At 35.2% G+C, this 22,178-nt stretch overlaps 1 protein-coding gene across 1 annotated transcript in view; it reads right to left on the bottom strand.

The window, feature by feature from the left end:
• The window catches only part of Wsck (tyrosine-protein kinase Wsck), a 475,983-nt gene that overhangs the window by 43,506 nt on the left and 410,299 nt on the right, over positions 1–22,178 (bottom strand). Inside the window, exon 15 of the mRNA XM_090414787.1 lies at positions 21,464–21,560. Coding sequence (XP_090270913.1) covers positions 21,464–21,560 — 97 coding nt within the window. The remainder of the gene's footprint in view (positions 1–21,463; positions 21,561–22,178) is intronic.

The following is a 22,178-nucleotide window of genomic DNA, read 5'->3' as shown; positions in this document are numbered from 1 at the left end:
TTTTACATGATACCTCCACCTATCAAGAAATCAATCATAATCCTGCAAATTAAACAATTAAATAATTTGCTTGATGAAGTTATCGGTTGGGATCAACCATCATGGATAAACTGCGCACTCATTTTGGAAGAATTCCTCATTTATATGGCCTCCCAAAAATCCATAAAGAAGGTTATCCAGTAAGATCCATAGTGAATTGTATCGACTCTCCCACTTATCAAATTGCTAAATTTTTGTCACATTCATTAACTGCATTTACTGGACATTCTAGATCATTCATCAAAAATTCGACACATTTTCTTGAACAAATCAACGATGTTCAAATCAAAGAGTCTGACTTGTTAGTCAGTTTTAATATTGTTTCCCTTTTTACTAACATTCCATTAGCTGACACTGTCAACTTACTATATGATGATTACCCTTCAGATATTGCAAAGATTTTTGAATTTGTTATACATTCAGGATATTTCAGCTGGAAAAACAAGATCTACAAACAAGATGAAGGTACTGCCATGGGTTGCCCTCTGTCTCCACCTTTGGAAAACTATTTTTTGAAACATCTGGAATACACCTTGTCTTCATCCATTCACCCCCAACCCTCTCTTTGGTTTCGTTATGTCGATGATGCCTTTGCTATTTGGCCACATGCTGAAGAGGAACTTACCACATTTCTACAACAGATAAATAGTCTTCACCCACACCTTCAGTTCACCATGGAAAAAGTGTGGTAGTTTACGATTCTTGGACATCCTCTGGTACTTTGTCAACAAGTGTCTATCGAAAACCTACCTTTACTGGCAGATACATTCATCAAAAGTCTGCTCATCACACCTCTCAAAAAATCGGCATTATCAAATCTTTAATTAATAGAGCACATAAAGTGTGCACCTCCCCATTAAGCTTACAACAAGAACTTTTCACTATAAAAAAGTTAATAGAATCTAATGGTTACAAACCTAATCAAATCCAGCAGATAATTGACTCCTATGTTCCAATACCTCAGGATTCTTCAACAGACCGCAGAGTTCCAATCCCTTATATTTCAGACATCTCAGAACCTATTGGCAGAATTTTGAAGTATCATCTTATTCCCACATATTTTCCTATCAACAAAATTTCTCACTTGTTACCATTACAAAAGAAAAACTGGCACCTCTATCATTTTCTGGTGTTTACCAGATACCATGTGAATGTAATTTATCATACTTTGTACAAACAGGCCGTTCTGTGGAAAAAAGAATGAAGGAACATCAGTATTATATCGAATACATGAAACATCATAAGTCTGGTCTAGTGCAACATAGCATTGACATTGAACATAATATCCAGTGGGATAAAGCTTGTCTTCTCCACAGATGCAAGTTTAAATATGAACGCCTTTTCAAAGAAAGTTGCAAAGCCATTTTACATCGGCCGAATTTGAATCGAAATGACTGTCTCTCTCTCTACAAAATGTCTGGGAGATTATCTTATGCAACCCTCAATGAAATAGTTTTTAAGAATTATTTAATAATATTTTATTAATATTAATCTTCTGGCACGTGGCAACAATTTAATTGGTAATCCACCGACTGTTCTGTACTTTGTATTATTATTAAGAGAAACCTCCAGGGAGTCAGAGACTCATCGAGAGAGGCCACATAATACACACACCAGCTATCATACTTATTCTTGAATTAATTCACACTGTTTGCACTCACAACATCCAATGGCAATCCCAGTGCTCTCCCAAGGATCTTTTGAATGGGTGCGTCGCCCGGCTGGTTTTACTGACCCCCCTGTGAATTGACATGGCTAAATAATGAGCAAGAATGGAAAAATAATTTAAGACATTTTTAAATTAACAGTGATGAGAAACTGAACCGGAGATTCGCGATACTCATGAGACCAGCTCAATTTCTTGCACTGCAAGTCAATCTCGAGAGCTTCGGATATTCACTTTGATGTATACCTGTAAAAACAGTCGTAATTTAAAATTCTGAATATTTTTACAAATTGTTCATGTTAGTACAAGATTAGTTTTGGTTTCATAACACGCATTGTCGGTACTTGTGATATGCACGTTATTGATGTTATTTTGTCAAAATGAAATGTGAAGCATTTAAAAAATAATTATTTGGATTTGGATAGTTGTATACTTTCAGAAATTTTATTGTGGTAAAGGAACAGGATTGAGTTTAAAATTATTAAGTGCCGTGTTTTGTAAAGACATTCTAGTAACGCTAACGGAGACGACACATCAGCCATTATACATAACTTCTTGCTTGCCACTTTCATGGGGTGCGTATGCTCACTGAGGAGTTTGATGGGTGATTGACAGCTGACAGAGAGAGAGCATTCAATATCATAACGAAAACAACCAGACAGCATTCGGTATCAGAGAACAGAGGATAAACAAAAGAGAGTTAATAGAAGTTTAAGAAAGTAGGTGGGCAAAATTTTGTTCTTAGGAAATTAAGTTTTTATGTGACAATCAGGAGCATATTAATAGAAGATTCTGAAAAAGGAATCGTAGAATTGTGAGCCTTTAAAGTGGAGGAGTTAAGACTGTAAATAAGGACCGAAATAACGTGCGTTATGTGTCTCGGGTATTACTGTCAGTGCACAATTCAGTGATTTGTTCTGATTAATTTAATAACAATGATATTTTGTATTTATTAAATTATCCCATAATGAGTAAAAAGCCAAGTCAGAAAACCACACTCTTAAGTTATTTTAAGAAAGATGAAGCTGATAAGCATAGTAGCGAAGACACCAAACCAACAACAGAATCGTCGATTTCTGCAGAGTCTCTTTCAAATGTAAAATGTGCGTCTAAACGCCGCTTATCGGGTATTAACAGTGAGTGGTTTTTAAAAAATTCCATTGGTTAGTGGAGAAAGATAATGGAATGACGTGTTCCACATGTATAAAATATGGAAAGAGACGACCCAAAACAAGGAAGAGACTTGGATAACTATGCCATGCACAAGACTTCGAAAAGAAAGCTTGGTTGACCATGAACAAAGCAAGTAACACACTAATTCTTTTTGAGATATAATTGAAAAACGTATACTACAAGAAACTGGAATAGGGCAAATTGAAAAATCAATTTCAATTTTGAATAACTTGCAGAGAGATGCTTTTCTGGGAGCTTTAAGATCTATGTATTGGTTAGCACAAAATGAGTTACCACATAAATTATTTGAAAAATTGCTTGAGCATTGCAAGGCTATGGGCTGTTCCTACTTAGAACATCTTAATGTTGGTAAAAATGCACATTATACCTCAGAAAGAATAATGCAAGAGTTGATTGATATTTTAGCATCAGAAATTAGATCTGAAATACTGAAAAATATACATTCTGCATATTTCAGTGTTTTATGTGATAAAACTACAGACATCTCTGTTTTAAAACAGCTGATTGTGTACATTAAATATGTTTGTCAACTTAGAAAAGAGGTCAGGGTTAGTTTTGTATCAACTTGCAATATCATTGATCGCAAAACTGAGACTATAACTAACAAAGTAATTGAAACCCTTGACGGTCTAGTCTAGGCTTAAAAACTTGTAATCTGGTGGGCCTAGGATCTGATGGAGCAGCTGTCATGATTGGAAAGCAAAAGGGAGTTGCAAAACTGCTCAAAGATAAAACAGATGGATTCATGGTCAACTGTCATTGTGTAAACCACCGACTGGCTCTTGCTAGTGCCCAAGCAGCTGCTGAAGTGCCTTATTTAGTCATGTTTAATGATATCTTAAAGCAATTGTTTTTCTTCTTCCAAAATTCCTCAGTCAGGATGGCTGGTTTAACCCAAATCCAAAATATACTGAACAGTCCCCAGATTAAACTTAAAATGGCGAGTGACACTAGATGGCTGTCTTATGATTCTGCAATACAGTCTCTAGGAGAATGCATGGTGAGTGTTATAGCTGCATTGGAAAGAGAGGACACCGAATGAAACGATATCACAGCTGAAGGTTTAAGTAAATAAATCAGAACATACAATTTTGTAGCTTCGCTAATGATGCTTGATCATGGCTAAGGCAAGATATTGACTTAACTGAAATAGAGCCAGTCTTAGAAGCCAGAAAACTATCCATCATGGAATTGAAAGACACTCCTGGTAGTCATTTTCAAAATCTTCATCAGCATCTTTCAAGTGAATGGTCAGACCTTCACATTGATTATTCAGATTCTAATGTTATTACGTTTAAGACTACAATATATGATAAATATATAGGCACAGTTATTAAACATCTACAAGCAAGATTTCCAGATATGCCAATCGTTTCCTGCTTTTCAAGACTTTTCAATGCAGAAAGTCATGATCAACATGAGGCTTCTGAGATTCTTTATGATTATTATTCTAGAAATGGAAGTCCTGTAAACTATGAAAGTACTAAACTAGAATGGGCAGTTATATCAAAAATGATTAATGGACAGTCATACAAAAATCTAGATCCAAGACAAATACTGCTGAAATTAGCAACAACATCTGAGCTCAAAGAGTCTTTTCCAAATTTAGCAAAACTAGCTGCTGTTGGACTGGCCATACCTGTGAGCACAGCTGAATGTGAAAGGGGTTTCTCTGCGTTAAAAAGGATAAAAACCTGTATGAGGAATCGCATCAGTCAGAACACTCTAAATAATCTAATGCTGATTTCACTGGAGGGACCAGATCCAACAGATTTTAATTACAAAAAAGCTGCTGACAACTAGGCTTCTAAGAAGAAGAGAAGAATTAATGTATAGAATTTAATTCTTCTCTTCTTCTTAGAAGCTTCTTAGAGCATTACTAGGTTTTTCATTACTTAATGAGAAAATAGGAAAAATCCTAGTCTTGTTTTATAATTACTATATAAAATATTATCGTTGTTAGAAGTAATTTCTAATAAAATTACTATTTTAATTTGTTATGAAAAAGGGTCTTTCTTAACTCACATATTCAAAATATGTGTTTTTATAATATTCTATTGAAGATTCATTTGTTTATGCTAAGATTTGTTTGTTTATATGGATGTTGGAATTTACATTTTTCAGTTAAATATGATGGAAACTTTTTGCATTTGAAGTTTATTTAGTATATAACAAACACTAAAGTTATATTTACAATATGAATATTATATTGATATCAGCTTTTAGTTGATGGTATTCCATGAAGATAATAGTAAACTGAAATTCTGAAGCTTTCACTGTTATCACAGGGGTTGTATTCACAAGTAATACAAAATACTGTGCACTATATTTTTTTGTATGCCCGGCTAATGCTTCATTCCACCCGGCTGGCAAACATTTCTGGGGAGAACACTGAATCCGTTCCAATCACACACCACCCTCTGAGAGAAAAATCTAGCCCTCACACCCTTCTTGGTGGCCTTCATTTTCAGCTTCCAAGGATACCCTCTCGTCCTTTCCCCACCCTCCATAAATTGAAAAATTTCATCAATTGAAATCCTGTATAACCCTTTCAGAAGTTTGTAAGTCTCAATCATATCACCACTCTTTCTCCTGTTTGTAGGTGTCTGCAGTCTACAAATTCTCAATCTGTCTTCATAATCGGTATTCCCCAATCCTGATATCATTTTTAACACTATCCTTTGTACTCTCTCCAATATATCAGAATCACAACGGAAACCAGGAGACCAGACCTGAGCACAATAGGTCCAAGTGAGGTCTTATCAAGGCCTTCTAAAGAGGCAAAAGAACATCCTTATCTTTACATGTGAATGTTCGTTTCACCATTGCAATTATTTTTTGAGTTGTATTTGCAATCTTTGTCACATGGCCCCTAAACTTCAACTTCCTATCTATTAACACTCCAAGATCCCAAGCTTCATCAGTTTCTTCTAGCCTAATCCCACCAATATAATACGATATTGGATATCTAATCATGCAGAAGTGAATGATTTTACATTTACTGACATTGAACTGACACCCATTTTCCCATGCTCACAATTCCAGCCTATTCAAATCATTCTGCAAAGACTGCATATCAGCACATTCTTGATTATCCTACCTATCTTTGCATCATCAGCAAATAACTATATGTTGCTTGTCAAATCCTTCCCAATATCATTAATGTACAGATTGAATAACAGTGGACCAAGCACTGATCCTTGTGGAACACCACTTTTTATCTTAAATCTTGCAGACTCAGATCCTCCGTATACCACTTTTTGATATCTTTCAGTCAGCCATCCTCTTATCCATGCTAATATTGTATAACCCAAACCCATTTTCTCCAATTTATGCAGCAGTCTGTCATGCTGTATTCTGTCAAAAGCCTTAGCAAAATCCAAAAGTATCATGGTGTATCCATTCCCCTAGTTCAATGGTAACATTGTTATAGAATGTGAGCAAGTTACAAAAAAATGACCTTCCCTTAGTAAAAACCTGTTGTTCATTTCAAAGTAGATATTCACTGTCAACCCATTTCTGAATGCAGGCCCAGACCAATTTTTCCAAAATCTTCACAACCACTCCTGAGATACTAATTGGTCGATAGTTGGATACATCGGTCTTTGCACCACCCTTGTGCAATGGAATTCCTTCCATTCCTGTGGAATCTTCCCTGTTCTGAGACTCCTATTAAACATCCTGGCCAAAGGAATGGCTAGTTCTTTTAGCACACGTGCTGATATTCCATCAGTTCCTATTGCTGAATTCTTATTCAGTTTGTGCAACAGCTCTAATACCTTGGCCTCACACCTGCGTTTCTTCATCTAGTGAAGAGGTAATAGTGAGCTCAATGTTGCGTTCACCAGGTTGATAGCTTTTAACGAAATCGGCACTCATTAACTGAACAACCTCTTCTGCATCTGTAACCCTCACGCCATCTGGATTTAGAAGAGTTATTCTTTCATATTCATTCTTTCTTTGACTTGCAGCATATAGATAGAATTCTTGTGGATTGTCGTTAGCATGCAGAGCCAGTTTCTTTTCATATTCAGCCTTTGCATGCAACAGTTGTGACTATTCTAGCCTGCTGTTTATAACGTTCATAACAGATGTCATCCTTATGAAAATGGTATTCTTTCTACATCATCCTTTTCATACGAATCTCTTGCTTAATAAGATTACACATTCATTTGACTCCTACTCTATTTATTCTTCGAACTCTCGGAACACATTCTGATATCGCATCATTTAAGTATTGTTTAAATGCTTTCCATACACTGTTGATATTCTATCCATTCAGCAACCGATCCCACTTCACTGAACTCAGTATACTCCCTAGCAGGTCATAATTTCCTGCTTTGTAGTTCAGCATGTAATCTTTTCTGAATGGAACATTCATAAACTTAGTCTCTTCCCAAGTGAGTACCACATGATCACTGTCACCAACTGGAGGCAGAATAGTTACATCTTTAACTGAAACGTCCTCTGACATTATAATCAAATCTAATACTCTTTGACCTCGAGTTCCTTCTGTCACATGCTGCTTGAAGAAATCGTCCCACAACAGCTCAATAAATGCATTTTCATTCCTCTCATGAGATTCTACTGCGACCCAATCAATATTTGGATAATTAAAGTCTCCCATTATCGGAAGTGATCACTATTTAGTCTTGAGCCGGATAAAACTGAATTTCATATTGTAAAGAAGAACATGTAAGAAAGTTTTAAAGCGAATAAACGTTGAAGAGCTCTCAGATGTGAACTGTACATTAAAATACACAAAGATTATTGAAGAAAAAATGAGAGTTTGAGAAAAGGTACCAAACCTTGGAGATTCAGTGGCAAGCCTTGAAGAAAACCCTGATTGATTCAGCCAGAGAGGCATGTGGTGAGGTAGTCTGCAATGATAATAAAATCAGAACTCTATGGTGGACACAGGAAGTAAAAGAGGCAGTGAAGGAAAAGAAGAAATCATATCAAAAGTTCCTGGCAAATAAGTCAGCTTTTGCTCTTAGAGAATACAGAGAGAAATGTAAGAAAGCGAAATATTGTGTAAAACTAGCTAAACAAGGACTTTGGAAAGAACATACAAAATAAATATCAAGAAGGTGGTAAGATATTCTGGAGGTTGTAGAAGAAGCTTAGAAATGGAGGAAAGATTGCTGTAAAAGGAGTTAGAGATGATAAAGGTGACATGAAAATGGGAGAAAAAGATATCCTTGAAGTATGGAGTAATTACTTCGAAAAATCGCTAAATGAAACAAGTAGTGATAGCACAGTGGTAAAAAAACACCAAACATGCATACAGTCAGGAATACATATCCATACTTGAAGTAGAAAAAGCCATGAAACGCTTGAAATGTGGAAAGGCAGCAGGAGTAGATGATATTCAACCACAAATGCTGAAGTATGGTGGTATAAAAGTCTTACAGTGGCTGCACTGCATAGTTCAGAAAGCCTGGACAGAGGGACGAATTCCCGATGATTGGAGTAGAGCTCTAATAGTACCCACATATAAAAAGGGAAATAAAACTGAATGTGAGAATTATAGAGCTATTTCCCTACTGAGTGTTCCTGGCAAGATCTATGCAAGTATACTTGAGAAACGGTTGAGAAGAATTGTGGAAGAAAAGCTTGGTGAAGGACAAGCTGGATTCAGGCCAAATAGAGGCTTTCAGGATCAGATCTTCACTTTACAACAAATAGTTGAGAAAGCATGGGAATATAACAAAGATCAGTATTTAAGTTTTGTCGATCTGGAAAAGGCATATGACAAGGTGCCAAGAGAGAAGCTATTCAATATGCCACAGTTATATGGTGTCAATGGGGCATTATATCAAGCAATACTTAGTCTTTATTTGAGTTGTAAGTCAGCAGTTAGAATTGAAGGAAGTACAGGAAGATGGTTTAATGTTAAATCTGGTGTGAGACAAGGATACACATTATCCCATCTGTTATTCATTATCTATATGGATCATGTTATTAAGGAAAGTGGTATTAAACATGATATCAGAATTCGAGATGTTAATGTCAGCTCTTTGCTTTATGCGGACGATGTTATGCTTCTAAATAAATCCGCTACAAGTTTGCAAGATTCCCTGACTAAATTGAATAACTATTGTAATAGATATGGTATGAAGGTCAGCATTAAAAAGTCAAAGACAATGAAAATAGGTAAAATTGTTGAAAATGTCAACTGTGTTTTGAACAGGGAACCTGTGGAACAAGTAAAACATTTCAGCTGCTTAGGCGCAATTTTTACTGAAGATGGTAAATTAAATATGGAAATAGACAATAGAATCAACAAAGCTGGTATGATAGGAAGTTAATTGAATAAATTCATATGGAATAAGAGAGAAATTAGTCGGAACAGTGTTCAAACTAGTTTTAACTTATGGATCTTTGAGCTGGGTCAGAACTAAAACACTTGACCAAAGACTAGAGACCGCAGATATGAGAGTCCTGAGAATGATTAGAGGTCTGAACAGATGGCAACAATGGCAATATCATATTAAAAATGAGGATATTAGGAAAGAACTTGACATTGGCAGCATCCATGAATGTGTTAGCAGAACTAATCTCAGGTGGTATGGTCACTTAAACTGAATGGAGGAGGAAAGATTAGCAAAACAAGTGTTCTCTGCCAGGTTGGCAGGAAAACGACCCAAAGTAAGACCAAGATATAAAGTTACAAAGTGCTTTAGACGATAGAAATATAAGATCTGATAATGTTGGAGTCTTGACAAGTAATAGACTGATTTGGAGAAAAATTGTAGATAGGAAGTTAGTAATGATGTAAATTTTTCATGTAGTACTATCATATCCTGTACACCCCCTTGTGGGTACATGTCAGGAATTTGATGATGAAGTCTCCCATTATGACTACTTTATTTGGTGATGCATTTCTTCATCACCAGCAACCGATCTACCAGGTCTGTAGCAACACCCCACTATGTAATTTGTCTTGTTAGATTCCACCTCACACCAGGTGGCTTTAAATTCACTGCCACATGAAATATTGTTAGTAGTATTACTACATTCATAGGTCTCAACTCTAACTGGATTTAAGTCATCCAATATCATTAGCAGCATGCCCTCTCCTCTCCTATGCACTCTATCCTTTCTAAAAATACTGTACCCATGACACTCGATACCAGTTAGTAGGTCTGATTCTGATAGCCAGGTCACACTAATTCCTACAATCTGAGGTCGCAACATATTGACTAAGGCAACAAACTCTACCGCTTTGTTTCTGATACTCCTAGCATCCATGTACAGACATAATCTACCTGCATGCTCTTTTGTATACTCTTGTTTGCAGTCTGCCTGACACAGTTGGACATCTTGCAGATCTCTATTCTTCTCTAATGTCTTACAGATGTAGACATCTTTGCACACATATGATGGGTCCGAACCGGATGAACACAAACCCGAAAACGTTTTCTTTCCTAGTCAACATTTCCATGACAAAGCCCATTCCCGTCATTAACAGTTATATACCATTGTCGCTCTTACACTCACATTCACACCATTCCTCCCTTTATAATTTAGTTTTCCTGACTCTCTGTGTTAGGTCTCCATTCCATTACTTTAACTGTTTGCTCTACATTGATGATGATGATGTATTGTTACTTTCAGTAAGAAACATTTGTACTTTTATAATTCATTAAAGTTATTACTGTTGGTTTTATACATGTTTAGTTATTAATTTTAATTATGCCACAGGTACCTCTAAAGATTAGACCGAAATTTTGATATTGTTAGCATCCAGGAATGTGTTAGCAGAGCTAATCTCAGGTGGTATGGTCACTTAAACAGAATGGGAGAGGAAAGATTAGCAAAACAAGTGTTCTCTTCTAGGTTGGCAGGAAAAAAGATCCAGAGGAAGACCAAGATATAGGTAGATTGATACGGTAAAAAGTGCCTTAGAAGATAGAAATATAAGATCTGATAATATTGGAGTCTTGACAGGTAACAGAACGATTTGGAGGAAAATTGTATATAGGAAGTTAGTAATGATGTAAATTTTTCATGTAGTACTATTACATCCTGTATATGCCCCGTGATGGTACATGTCAGGAATTTGATGATGATGGTGAAATTTGGATTTTTAAATTTTTTATTTAAAGATAGTCTTTCAAAATGAGCTGTTACTTAAACAAATTTCAAAATTTGAATGCTAAATTCATGATTTTTATTATTTCATACTTTTCTAGTTCTTTCCTTTATCTCCCATTACTGTTTGCATTTCCACTTTTCAGATTGCCATTTCTTGTGTACTTTATGTATGGTTCCTGCCATTCCTTTGTTAGGTTAGCCACAATTTATTTATTTTATTTTATTTTATTTTTTTATTTCAAATGATTTATTTTATTTTCCAGTGATTTATTTCTTGGGGATAGTTTGCTCTATTTCGAGCATTTTCCTTTGATGTATTTTTCGAAATTTCTTTTCTAAAAATACATCAATTCAAATTGTGTTATTTCTCTTGATTTCTATTACTGCTTGCAATTTCCTTTGTTCTGTTTCCCATGATTAACTTTTGTTTCATGGGAAAGAGGTGTGGCAGTTAGTATCTCTCCTCTAAATTCTCTATAGTAAACTGTGTTATAACAAACTATGTCTACTATATAACTTGATGGTGGATAAGGATCTAAAATTTAGAGAACACACTGCCAAAATCATGAGGACAACACAACAAATTTGGGGAATGATGCAGAGGACACTGACTTGTAGAAGTAAGGAGATTCTGGTTCCATAAGGCCTTGATTAGGCTACATATGGACTACTCTGTGCAGATTTGGGCACCTGGTTTTCAAAATAACGAAGAGATATTAGAAATGGTCCAGAGGTGATTGATTCTGATCTCTGGAATGTTGAATATGAGGAAAGGTTGAAAAGATGCAATTTATAGAAAGAGGGACAGATATGATTGAGACATACAAGCTAGTAAGGGGTTGCTCTGGAATGTTGAATACGAGGAAAGGTTGAAAAGATGCAATTTACAGAAAGAGGAGCAGATATGATTGAGACATACAAGCTGGCAAGGGGTTGTTATAGGATTAACACCAAAGAGGTTTTTCATAAAATGGTGCGAGATTGAAAGGGAACAAGGAGTCATCCCTGGAAGCTGTATAAAGAGGATGTGAACAAGGGAGAGAGAAGCAGGTTTTTTTGCATGCAGAGTTGTGAATAATTGGAAAGCCTTACCTAAGAGTGCAGTGTCTTTAGAGAATTTGAATTTGAAAGGCAAGGCATGATGAGCTGCGTGTATGACAAAGGAAAGTCCTAGATGAGTCTTTGACTATATGGGGTTTTGGGAAGATAATAGTAATAACATATTTGGCCAGGTGAAAGAGCCTACACTGATGAACTTAAATGAATCAATAGTACATCAGAGAAATCTTCTTATAAGAATTAAACAGTTTCCTCAACTGGTATATCAGCAAATGCAAACACTACACCAAAAGAGATGGTAGTTTTAATATAAGAATCAGAGTGCCTGCAAAAGTAAAAATTCAGCTCCTGAAACAAACTCAACATCAGCAGAAATGAAGAAAGACAGCATCAACACAAGAAATATGAACAAATAAGAACTGGCAGAAGAAATAGAGAATTACTATGACAAATTACTGAGTCAAATTACTATGTCTCATTAACCATGACAAGTTACTGAGACAAATAAGTTTAAGACAAGATCCTGCTAAATAATAAATACAGAATTATATATTTTTGCAACAGTGATCAAAGAAATCAAGGAGTAATGATTTTTAACACAGCCCTCAGATAAGTTAAAATTAGTTTGAACACAGTCTTGTATACAGCTAATTTACTGTTTTGACTAATTCTCTCTTATTCCATATACATTTATTCAGTTGACTTCCTATCATACCAGCTATGTTGATTCTGTTGTCTATTTCTATATTTAATTTACCATCTTCACTAAAAATCATGCCTAAATAGCTGAAATGTTTTGCTTGGTCTATAGGTTCTCCATTCACAATGCAGTTGATATTTTCAATGTTTCTGTCTATTTTCATTGTCTTTGTCTTGTTATTGCTGACCTTCATACCATATCTATTACAACAGTTATTCAATTTAACTGTTGTAATAGTCAGGGAATCTTGCAGACTTGTTCTGGATTTATTTAAAAGTATAACATCAGCTGCATAAAGTAAAGAGCTGAGATTAAGATCTACAATTTTGATATCAGTTTAATACTGGTTTCCTTCATAATATCCATATAGATAATGAATAACAGAGAGAATAATGTACATCCTTGTCTGGCACCAGATTTAACATTAAACCACCTTCCTGTACTTCCTTCAATTCTTTAATTAACTGCTATCTTACAACTCAAATAAAGACTAAGTATTGCTTGATATAATGTCCCATTGACACCATACAACTGTAACGTTTTGAATAGCTTCTCTCTTGGCACCTTGTCATATGCCTTTTCCAGATCTATAAAACATAAATACAGATCTTTGTTATATTTCCATGATTTCTCAACTATACTTGCATAAATCTTAACAGGAACACTCGGTAGGGAAATACCTCTGTAATTCTCACATTCAGTTTTACTTCACTTTTTGTATATAGGTATTATGAGAGCTCTACTCCAATCATCTGGAATTCATCCCTCTGTCAGGCCTTCTGAACTATGCAGTGCAGCTACTGCAAGACTTTTATACCTCCATACTCGAGCATTTCTGGTTGAATATCATCTACTCCTGCTACCTTTCCACATTTCAGGCTTTTGATGGCTTTTTCTACTTCAGGATATGTATTCCTGAATGCATGCCTGTTGAGTGTTTTTTTAACCACTGTGCTGTCACTGCTTGTTTCATTTAGCAATTTTTTGAAGTAATTACTCCATACATCAAGGATATCTCTTTCACCAGTTTTCGTGTCACCTTTATCATCTCTAATTTCTAAATGTCAGAAAGCCACTTTTCTGACATTTATTTTCTGTGTTCCTTCCAAAGTCTTCCTATGACTTTGGAAAAATCAAAACTCCATGAATTAAAAGAGATAGTCCTGGAAAGAAGAAATCATATTGAAAGTTCCTATCTAGTAAGTCAGCAGATGCCCTAAGAGAGGGAAAAAAAAACTGTAAGAAGGCTATGTATAAAATTGCTAAACGCATGTTATGGAAAGACTGAGAGTGCAGTAAAGGGAATCAGAGATGATAACAGTGACATGAAAACTGAAACCAAAGATTTTGGATAATTGGAGTACTGCTTTGAAAGATGATTAAATGAAACATATAATATATAGCCTCCTTCGATGAGTCTAACTCTGTGTAGGTCTCTGATAACGATAATATTTACAGATTTAAGATCACCTTTCAGTGTAGTATTTCATTTTAGTCTTTTTATGAAAATATATGAAAATAACACAAACTCCATACACGTGTGTCTGAGAATAACCCAAAATTACTCTTGATGATATTTTACAATACAATACTTTACAATATTTAATATAATATATGCCATATAATAATGTGGGCAATAAACAAACAAGATAAAGAATAAAAACAAGTGAAATAATGAGAAGAACTGCAAAATGCACATTATTAGTTCAAAAAAAGGAACAAAGACATATTACAAGAAAAAAAAACAAAATCAACAGAAGACAACTAAACGGTTATAAAGAAAAATGGATTGAAAATGTAAACTGAATGGCCAACAACCGATATCCTAAACAAATATTAAAATATAAGCCAATTGGAAAGAGAAGGCAGGGTAGATCTCAAAAAAGGATATTGGATGGATAATGCCAGAACAGAACAATATGGTCTACACCTATAATTAGTGTTATGATGATGATGATATTTTACAAACATATTTAACACATAAACACACATTTAAATAACTTAAAAAACTCATTGCTTCACTAGTCTTTGTTTATATTCTCAAAAGTGGAGAAAAGAAGTCCATAAGACAAAGCATATAAAAGAAAAATGGGAATTTCAGGGATGTATGTGGTTGACATGAAAAGTCAAATTTCACTTCCTTATGATCAGTAATACATTTAAGTCAAGTAACAGATTGCTGATTATAAAACAATCAAATATAAAATGGACTTATAATCAAAAATATTTTATAAACCAAAATGAATTACCTCTAATACCAATGGGCATAATTGGTGCTGCTGAGACAAAAAAAAAAAAGACTAAAACAGGTGAGATCTCACCAAATAATAAATATAGGATGTTATATTTGGGCAATAATAATGATCAAGGAAAGGAAGGAATATTTATATCGTTCAACATCAAAACACGAAGATAAACTTCTTCATTACAAATCAGCTTCAAGTAGAGTTATATAGGCAAGCTTCAAAGTGAGGAAATGGATAATAAAGCTTATTTTTGTCTTGATTCCATAGAAGGTTCTCCTAAGGAGGAAGTGAAGGAATTTGAGTCGTTGGAGAAGGCAGCTGACATGAAGAAAACTGAAAAGCTGATTCTTGTTGGAGATCTTTTACAGGAAATAAATTCTGCACATACAGACATGTTTTGGGAAAATTTGCATAAAATCCTGAAGCCAATAAATAATGGTATGTATCTGTTGAATTGCTGTTTGGAATATGGACTAGTCATCACTCACTGCCTGTTTCAACATAAAGATGTACATAAATTCACATGGGAGAGAAGACATATAAGATTTCCTTTTTTGTATGTCTTCTCTCCCATGTGAATTTATATACATCTTCATGTTGAAACATGCAGTTAGTGATGACTAGTCCATATTCCAAACAGCAATTCAACAGTACATACCATTATTTATTATCATTGTTAGTAATATCTTCAACATTGGTTCAAGACACAAGAGTATACAGGGGATCTGAAACTGTTAGTGATAATTAGTTAATGTTAAGCAGGATAAAAAATCACACTGGAAATAAAAATATGGAAGTCTTAAGAATTAAAGTTGAGCTGCTTTTACAGGTAAACTGCAGACTCAACTATACAAATATTACTCAAGGGAGAAAAAAAAATCAGATTTAAGTAATAGATTTCTGCTCACCTCATAAATATTTCTGTTTTAAAGAAGAGAGTTAGGGAAGTCTCAGTGGCAGAAAATGTTGATTGGTTCTGCAAAGGAGGTATGTAGTGAAATTGTCTATGGATATAAAAAAATCAGAACTTCATGGTAGATGCATGCAAGTAAGCAGATGTCTCCCTAAGAGAAAAATGAAGAGCAAGAGAAGCTACATGAAAAGGTAGCTAAACGAACATCATGGGAAGATGTAAGAATATGGAAGATAAATATCAGGAACTGGACACTACTGAAAAAAAAAAAAAGCTTAAAAATAAATGAAGGAGTATCATAAAAAGAATCAAAGATGATAGTGGCATGTAAACTGACATTAAAGACATTCTGTACCTGCAGTAACTACTGTGAAAGACTATTAAACAAAAAAAAAAAAAAGCTGTGACAGAACAGTTGCGGAAACAATTCAAGATATAAAGTCAGGAGTACTTATCAATACTTGAGGTAGAAGAATTATCAATAGCCTGAACTGTGGAAAGGTAGTTAGTTGGATTAGAATGATAATCAACAGAAATAATCAAATATTGTGATAAAAGTATCACAATAGCTATACCACATACTTCAGGAGGCTCATCTATAAAATCAGGAAAGAAAATTGAAAGTGAGAATTACAGGGGAGAATTATAGGAGAGTGATAGAGACAGGAAATGAATTTGATAGAAAGGGATACAGAGATTTTCAGCCAAAGAAACTTAAAATTGGGAGATTCCAGGTTGGGCACTCTTTGACATGGTATATCAGAGCGAACATAAGCACAAACCCCACCCTTGAGGCAAAAGGAGTCAAAGAGTGTGTAACAGGGAAAGCTGAGATGAGTAGTGCTTGTGGGAGTAGAATTTCAGTTTCTGTCAGAAAAAGTGGACGAGGTTTTGCAGATTGGATATGGAAATGGACATTGTTGAGGTTGAAACTGAAGCTACTTATATTGGTGTCATGTATTAGGAAGATTCTGTGATTTGCTGTTGGCCACATGTGTCATGCACATTCCCTATGCAGTGATGATGGAGTTCAAGTTTCTGCACTGGTTGTTTAGTAGGACTGGATTTTCGCATTAGTACTCATTTTTTATAATTGATTGTCCATGCATGTCATTTTTTTCCAGCAGTTCCCATCACGTAGAGGTGAGATCTGGCTGAGCTTGTGTAGGTGACATGGTGAGATGCCTCCTGACATGTTATTCATAGTAGTTATGAATACCAAATTGGTGCAGAAGATTCATTCCATCACTCTGTATTTGGACTTTAAGAGGTGACACCTGGTGGTTTCAGATGTCACCTCTTTGGGTTTCACCTGAAGGTGGTATATCCTTTCTATTAATTTTACAAGAGTAATTATCATTACTTGTAAACTAAAGGAATTTCTCAACAAAAAACAGTCAACTTCTTTCATGTTCATGGCTTAAACATCAATGTGACAAAGTCAAATATGCTCTCTCTCTCTCTTGTCTTCTCTGCTAGAGCCAAGAAACTGAAGGTTGAGAACTTTGAGTTTTGCCTGCACAGCATGTCCTTGCATTCTATCTTTGTTCTGAAGGAGTGGAGATACCTTGCTATTTTATTCTCTCTGACAGGCCGTTCCTCTTTCCCATCCACTCCAAGATCTTTTCTTTCTTCTATCCATAAAGTTCCACTTTCTCAACAAAGGTTCTTCATTCTGAATTATTTCCTTCTTCCTAGCCTCTATCATATGTTAATCCTAGGTAAAGTCTCTCTCTCAGTACTATCCCAGATGGATGTTGAAATTCACTCATGGTTACGTCTTCCTCACGATGTGCCACTAGCATTTTTCCATGCCACTGTAAACCATGGAGGTCTTGGTATTCCCTTGTTGTGATGGTTAGTGTGTAGATTACTTACGTCTATCTAGATTACAGAAATTTTCTATCTTCTCTTCAGAAGTATTGTTGCCTCTAGGACTTCATATATTAAGGATGATTACAGATGTACCTCTAGATGGGTGCTTGATGGAAAGACACCAATTATAACTGCATTGGCTGAATAAAGGAGATGGACTTCAATGTTGCACCATTCAAGTAGATGGAGCTGCATTACAAGAATCTAAACATGCCCCCCCCCCCTCAGCATCAATGTATCAAGGATGAAACTCGCTTCCTGCCTGGCTTTGAATATATAGATTTAATTAGGATGAGAATCAATGCTCTGCTGACTCAAGCTCATACAACTTGGGGAAGAAGTGATGACAAAAACTGCAGAGCAGGCTGTAAGAATATAGAAACTTTGGCTGATGTTGCTCAAGTTATCACACACATGGAGTATAGGTCAGAAGACACAATGCAGTAGTGAGGGTTATAGAGATAAGTTGAAAAACCAAGGTTGGATAACAGCAGTTGAGAAAGCCTGACCTTGTAGTAAAGAGAGGAGATGAGTTAGTCATTATTGATGTACAAGCTGTGGGTGACCACTCACTACCCTCCATCATGAGAAAGCTGCTCACTATGCTGAAAACCAAGACTTGGTAAGGCTACTTCAGGAATAACACATCATACCAAAATTTACCTCTGCAACTGTATATTTTAAAGGTGTATGGTGTCAGAAGAATTATATGGAATTACTAAGCTTTGGACTATCTCTCTCTCTCTCTCGAGCTGATTTCAAGATACTCTCTTTGCATTTCTTGCAGGGCACACTGGCAACTTACTAGAGTGAACTTCTCAAATTCCCAGGTCTGAAGTTAGATAGTACAGGATATCGTTGGGGCCTAGTCCTTTTCTGGTTCTACATGTGGGATCATGGTATGTAGCACTGTTTCAGTGCAAAGTTAGAAAATAAAATAAAATAATCCCCAATAAGAGGAGTGGTGGTCTCACATTGGTCGATGAAATTCGTTTACCAACTAAAGACAACTCACAAACATCCATGCCCACAGAACTTGGTAAGGCTACTTCAGTAGCCATGTAGTAACATATCACAAAAATGGTGATAATGAATTGTTTACGAGGATGTTTTTTTAACTCGTACTACTTAAAGCTCATCTGAAATCCACAAGATTTGAACCCGTGACCTGTTGGTTGGAGAGTGGATATTTTAATCACCTGACCGGCAAAGTATAGTCACTTTAGTAAATCAGGTGCTTGATGCCAATAGTGCAGAAACAACCTAGAAAAATCCCAAGATTTAGGTTGTGCCCAGATGAACAGAAATATAAGATCTGACAATACTGGAAGGCTGACTAGTTTGGAAGAAATTTGTTGACAGGACATTAGTAACAATGCATAGTTTGCCCACCATTTGTAGATCCCTTCTTGGCATTTTGCCAAGAATAGTCGATTCATGCCGAAAGGGAGAAAAAAATGAAAGATGTACGAATTGGTCGCCAACATGCGAAATCACGTGCTTTCTTGTCTGTCGCTGTACTAGTATTAGCTTGATTTTTGTTGTCGCTTTTTTGCATTATTTTTTTTATTATTAATTTGTATGATGGATCCGGTACAGTCAACAAGTTCTGTTGTTAAACGTTTCAGTAGCTCTTGCAAAAGAATATTGAATAATGTGCTGACATTCTGCAAAAAAGAATCGTCAGAAGGTCGTCTTCTTGTTCCCCTTTCTCAAGTCATAAAACGTGCAAGTGCAATTGCGGGCATATCGGGGTCGACTGTTAAAATAATTTGTATGGAATCAAAAGGTGAAGGTAAGCCAAAATTTAAATCTCCTAAAAAAAAAAAAAAAAGCGCCAGAGAAAGAAAACCATCGAAACCGTAGCTTTGAATGATTTTGATGTAGACGTTATAAGAAGAACTATTCACGAATTTTACGTGGTCGAGAAAAGAGTGCCAACTGTTCCGAAATTGATTCCTGTGCTTAAAGAAAAAATTAATTTTCCTTGGAAAAGAGAAACTTTAAGGAAAATACTTCATGAAATCAGATTTTGTTTTTAAAAGTCCCAAAATAAAAGGAAACTTATCATGGAGCGAAGTGACATTGTTTTATCTAGAACGCAGTATTTGAGAGCAATAAGACGTTTCAGGGAGGAGAAAAGACAGATTGTGTATCTAGATGAAACATTTGATTGATAGCAATTTAACTTATGGAAAATGTTGGCAGTCTAAAGATGAATGTGGAGTGCTACAAACCGGAAATGCCTCGCTGCGCATAATAATTTTGTGTGCTGGTGGAGAAATGGGTTTTTTTATCGAATTCAAACTTACTATACAAAGCCAATTCAATTACTGGAGATTACCATGGGCAAATGAATTCTATGATCTTCGAAAAGTGGGCTGAAGAAAAACTGATTCCAAACCTTCCTAAAAATGCTGTTGTTCTAATTGATTGCTTAATTTGATCAAAAGAAACTTGCCCACAACTAAACTATTTAAATTCGACACGATGCTCAAAGAGCATGGATTTCTAGCTTTGAGGCTACCACCATATCATTGCGATATTAATGATACTGAGTATGTTTGGGCAGAAGTGAAAAGTTTCATTCGCAACGAAACTGGGGATATTGACATGTCGAAACTTTTTAAGCTTTCAGAACAGGCGATTGAAAGTATTACAGTTCAAAACTGGGGAAAATATTGCTCTCATGTCACCTCATTGGAAAATATATATTGGGACAGAGATGGAATTATCGAAGAATTATGCGAACCTTTGGTGATCAGTTTAAGTGAAAGTGATAGCGATTTGGACACCGATTCAGATGACTCTGAAGATTAAAAGAATTTAACAATGGTATTTTTTCCAACATTTTTTTTTTGCATTGGTTTGTTAAAATAGTCACAACAAGTCATAAATAATTAATCAGTTTAGGACATTAAAGTGTCTCAGTTCTCTCAACTGTAAGTTTAGAATATCTAAGTTCATTTGAAATAATTTCTGTTTTTCTGTATAATTATTTTTATTTTATAGAAAACTTTCTTAAAAATAAACTTGGTTACATTTTTGTTTTATGCTTTTATGCCATACCTTTTTTTTAATTTTTATGCATGGATAGGCTTATGTGTTCGTCAGACATTTTTGTAATAGATTTCAAGGTTTGATATGAACACATATGGATAAGAAAATAATTATTTATTAACTTTCGCTGGTATTATATCCAGCATCTTCAGAGCACACAACACAAAGTTTGTTACAAATGCAAAACAACCACAATCCGGTGTAACAGTGGGGCTAGTAAAAGTAATTGCAGCGTGCAACACAAGACTAAAGTCTTAATATGGTGCCATCTGGGTTAAAAAAAAAAAAAAAAAAAAATTCAAATTAATTTTGTTAACACTCTACGCACATTTTTCCAACTATTATACAAGCAAAATAGATACACTTTAAAAACAGCAATGTTCATAAAAGAAAAGCTAAATTTTCCGACCTGTAATAATAAACAAACTCATCCCAGAAGACAGATTGATTACCCTATTATCAGAATGGATTCTCCTTTTTCTGACATGCGCAGAAGTGTCGCGGGACCTCTAATCAGTGGGCGAACTATAAATGCAATCATGTAGTAACATATCACAAAAATGGTGATAATGAATTGTTTATGAGGATGTGTTTTAACTCACACTACTTACAGTTCATCTGAAACTCCTTCAGGCTGGGACAATCTCATTCCTCTTAATACACGAGATGGAACTTCCTTAATGGATACAGACACATAAGGAGTACCAGCTATTTTGTTATTAAATGAAAAAAAAAAAAAAAATCTTAATCATTAAGGTACAATATTAGAATTTAAAGACAACCAAAAACATATAACATTAGAGGCATGTAAAATGCTAATTATATGCAATTCTTATCACATATTTCAATGAAATTTTTAATGCACATTTATCATTAAGAAATGAATTATCATCATGTGACAGCTCTAGGGAGTCCAAGAACTCATTGCAGGAGGGCAATCTACTCTACTTTGCTAAATACATCGCACCCTTTCCACTATCCAGTTTTGATGATAAGACTTTCCATTCTCGCTACTCATATGACAAACCTTGCAGTGCTCAAACAGCAAAGTTTGTCATGGAGGCACCCCTTGAAGATTTTCCACAATCAGTGCTCTAATTGATCTCAACTGATTGTGAAAAATTTCATAATATCCACTAATATCCATAACCATCCACCAATGGGGTGATGGTACCTTAGTTACCTTTAATGCTTCCAAACCACAATTTTTTTTTTCACCCTTCACATTTGGTAAAATTCGGTTCAAAAATGAAGACCAGATCTCTCCTCTTGGAAACACCTACCTCTAGTTGTGGTACAGGCACATACCTTATAGCATCCTCTTAG

Source organism: Typopeltis vanoorti, chromosome 25 (genome assembly GCF_054136105.1).
Source record: "Typopeltis vanoorti isolate ZY-2024b chromosome 25, IOZ_Tvanoo_1.0, whole genome shotgun sequence".
In the NCBI taxonomy this organism is placed as follows: Eukaryota; Metazoa; Arthropoda; class Arachnida; order Uropygi; family Thelyphonidae; genus Typopeltis; species Typopeltis vanoorti.
The sequence above is the reverse complement of the archived record's forward strand: the minus strand, read 5'-3'. Positions and strand labels throughout refer to the sequence as shown.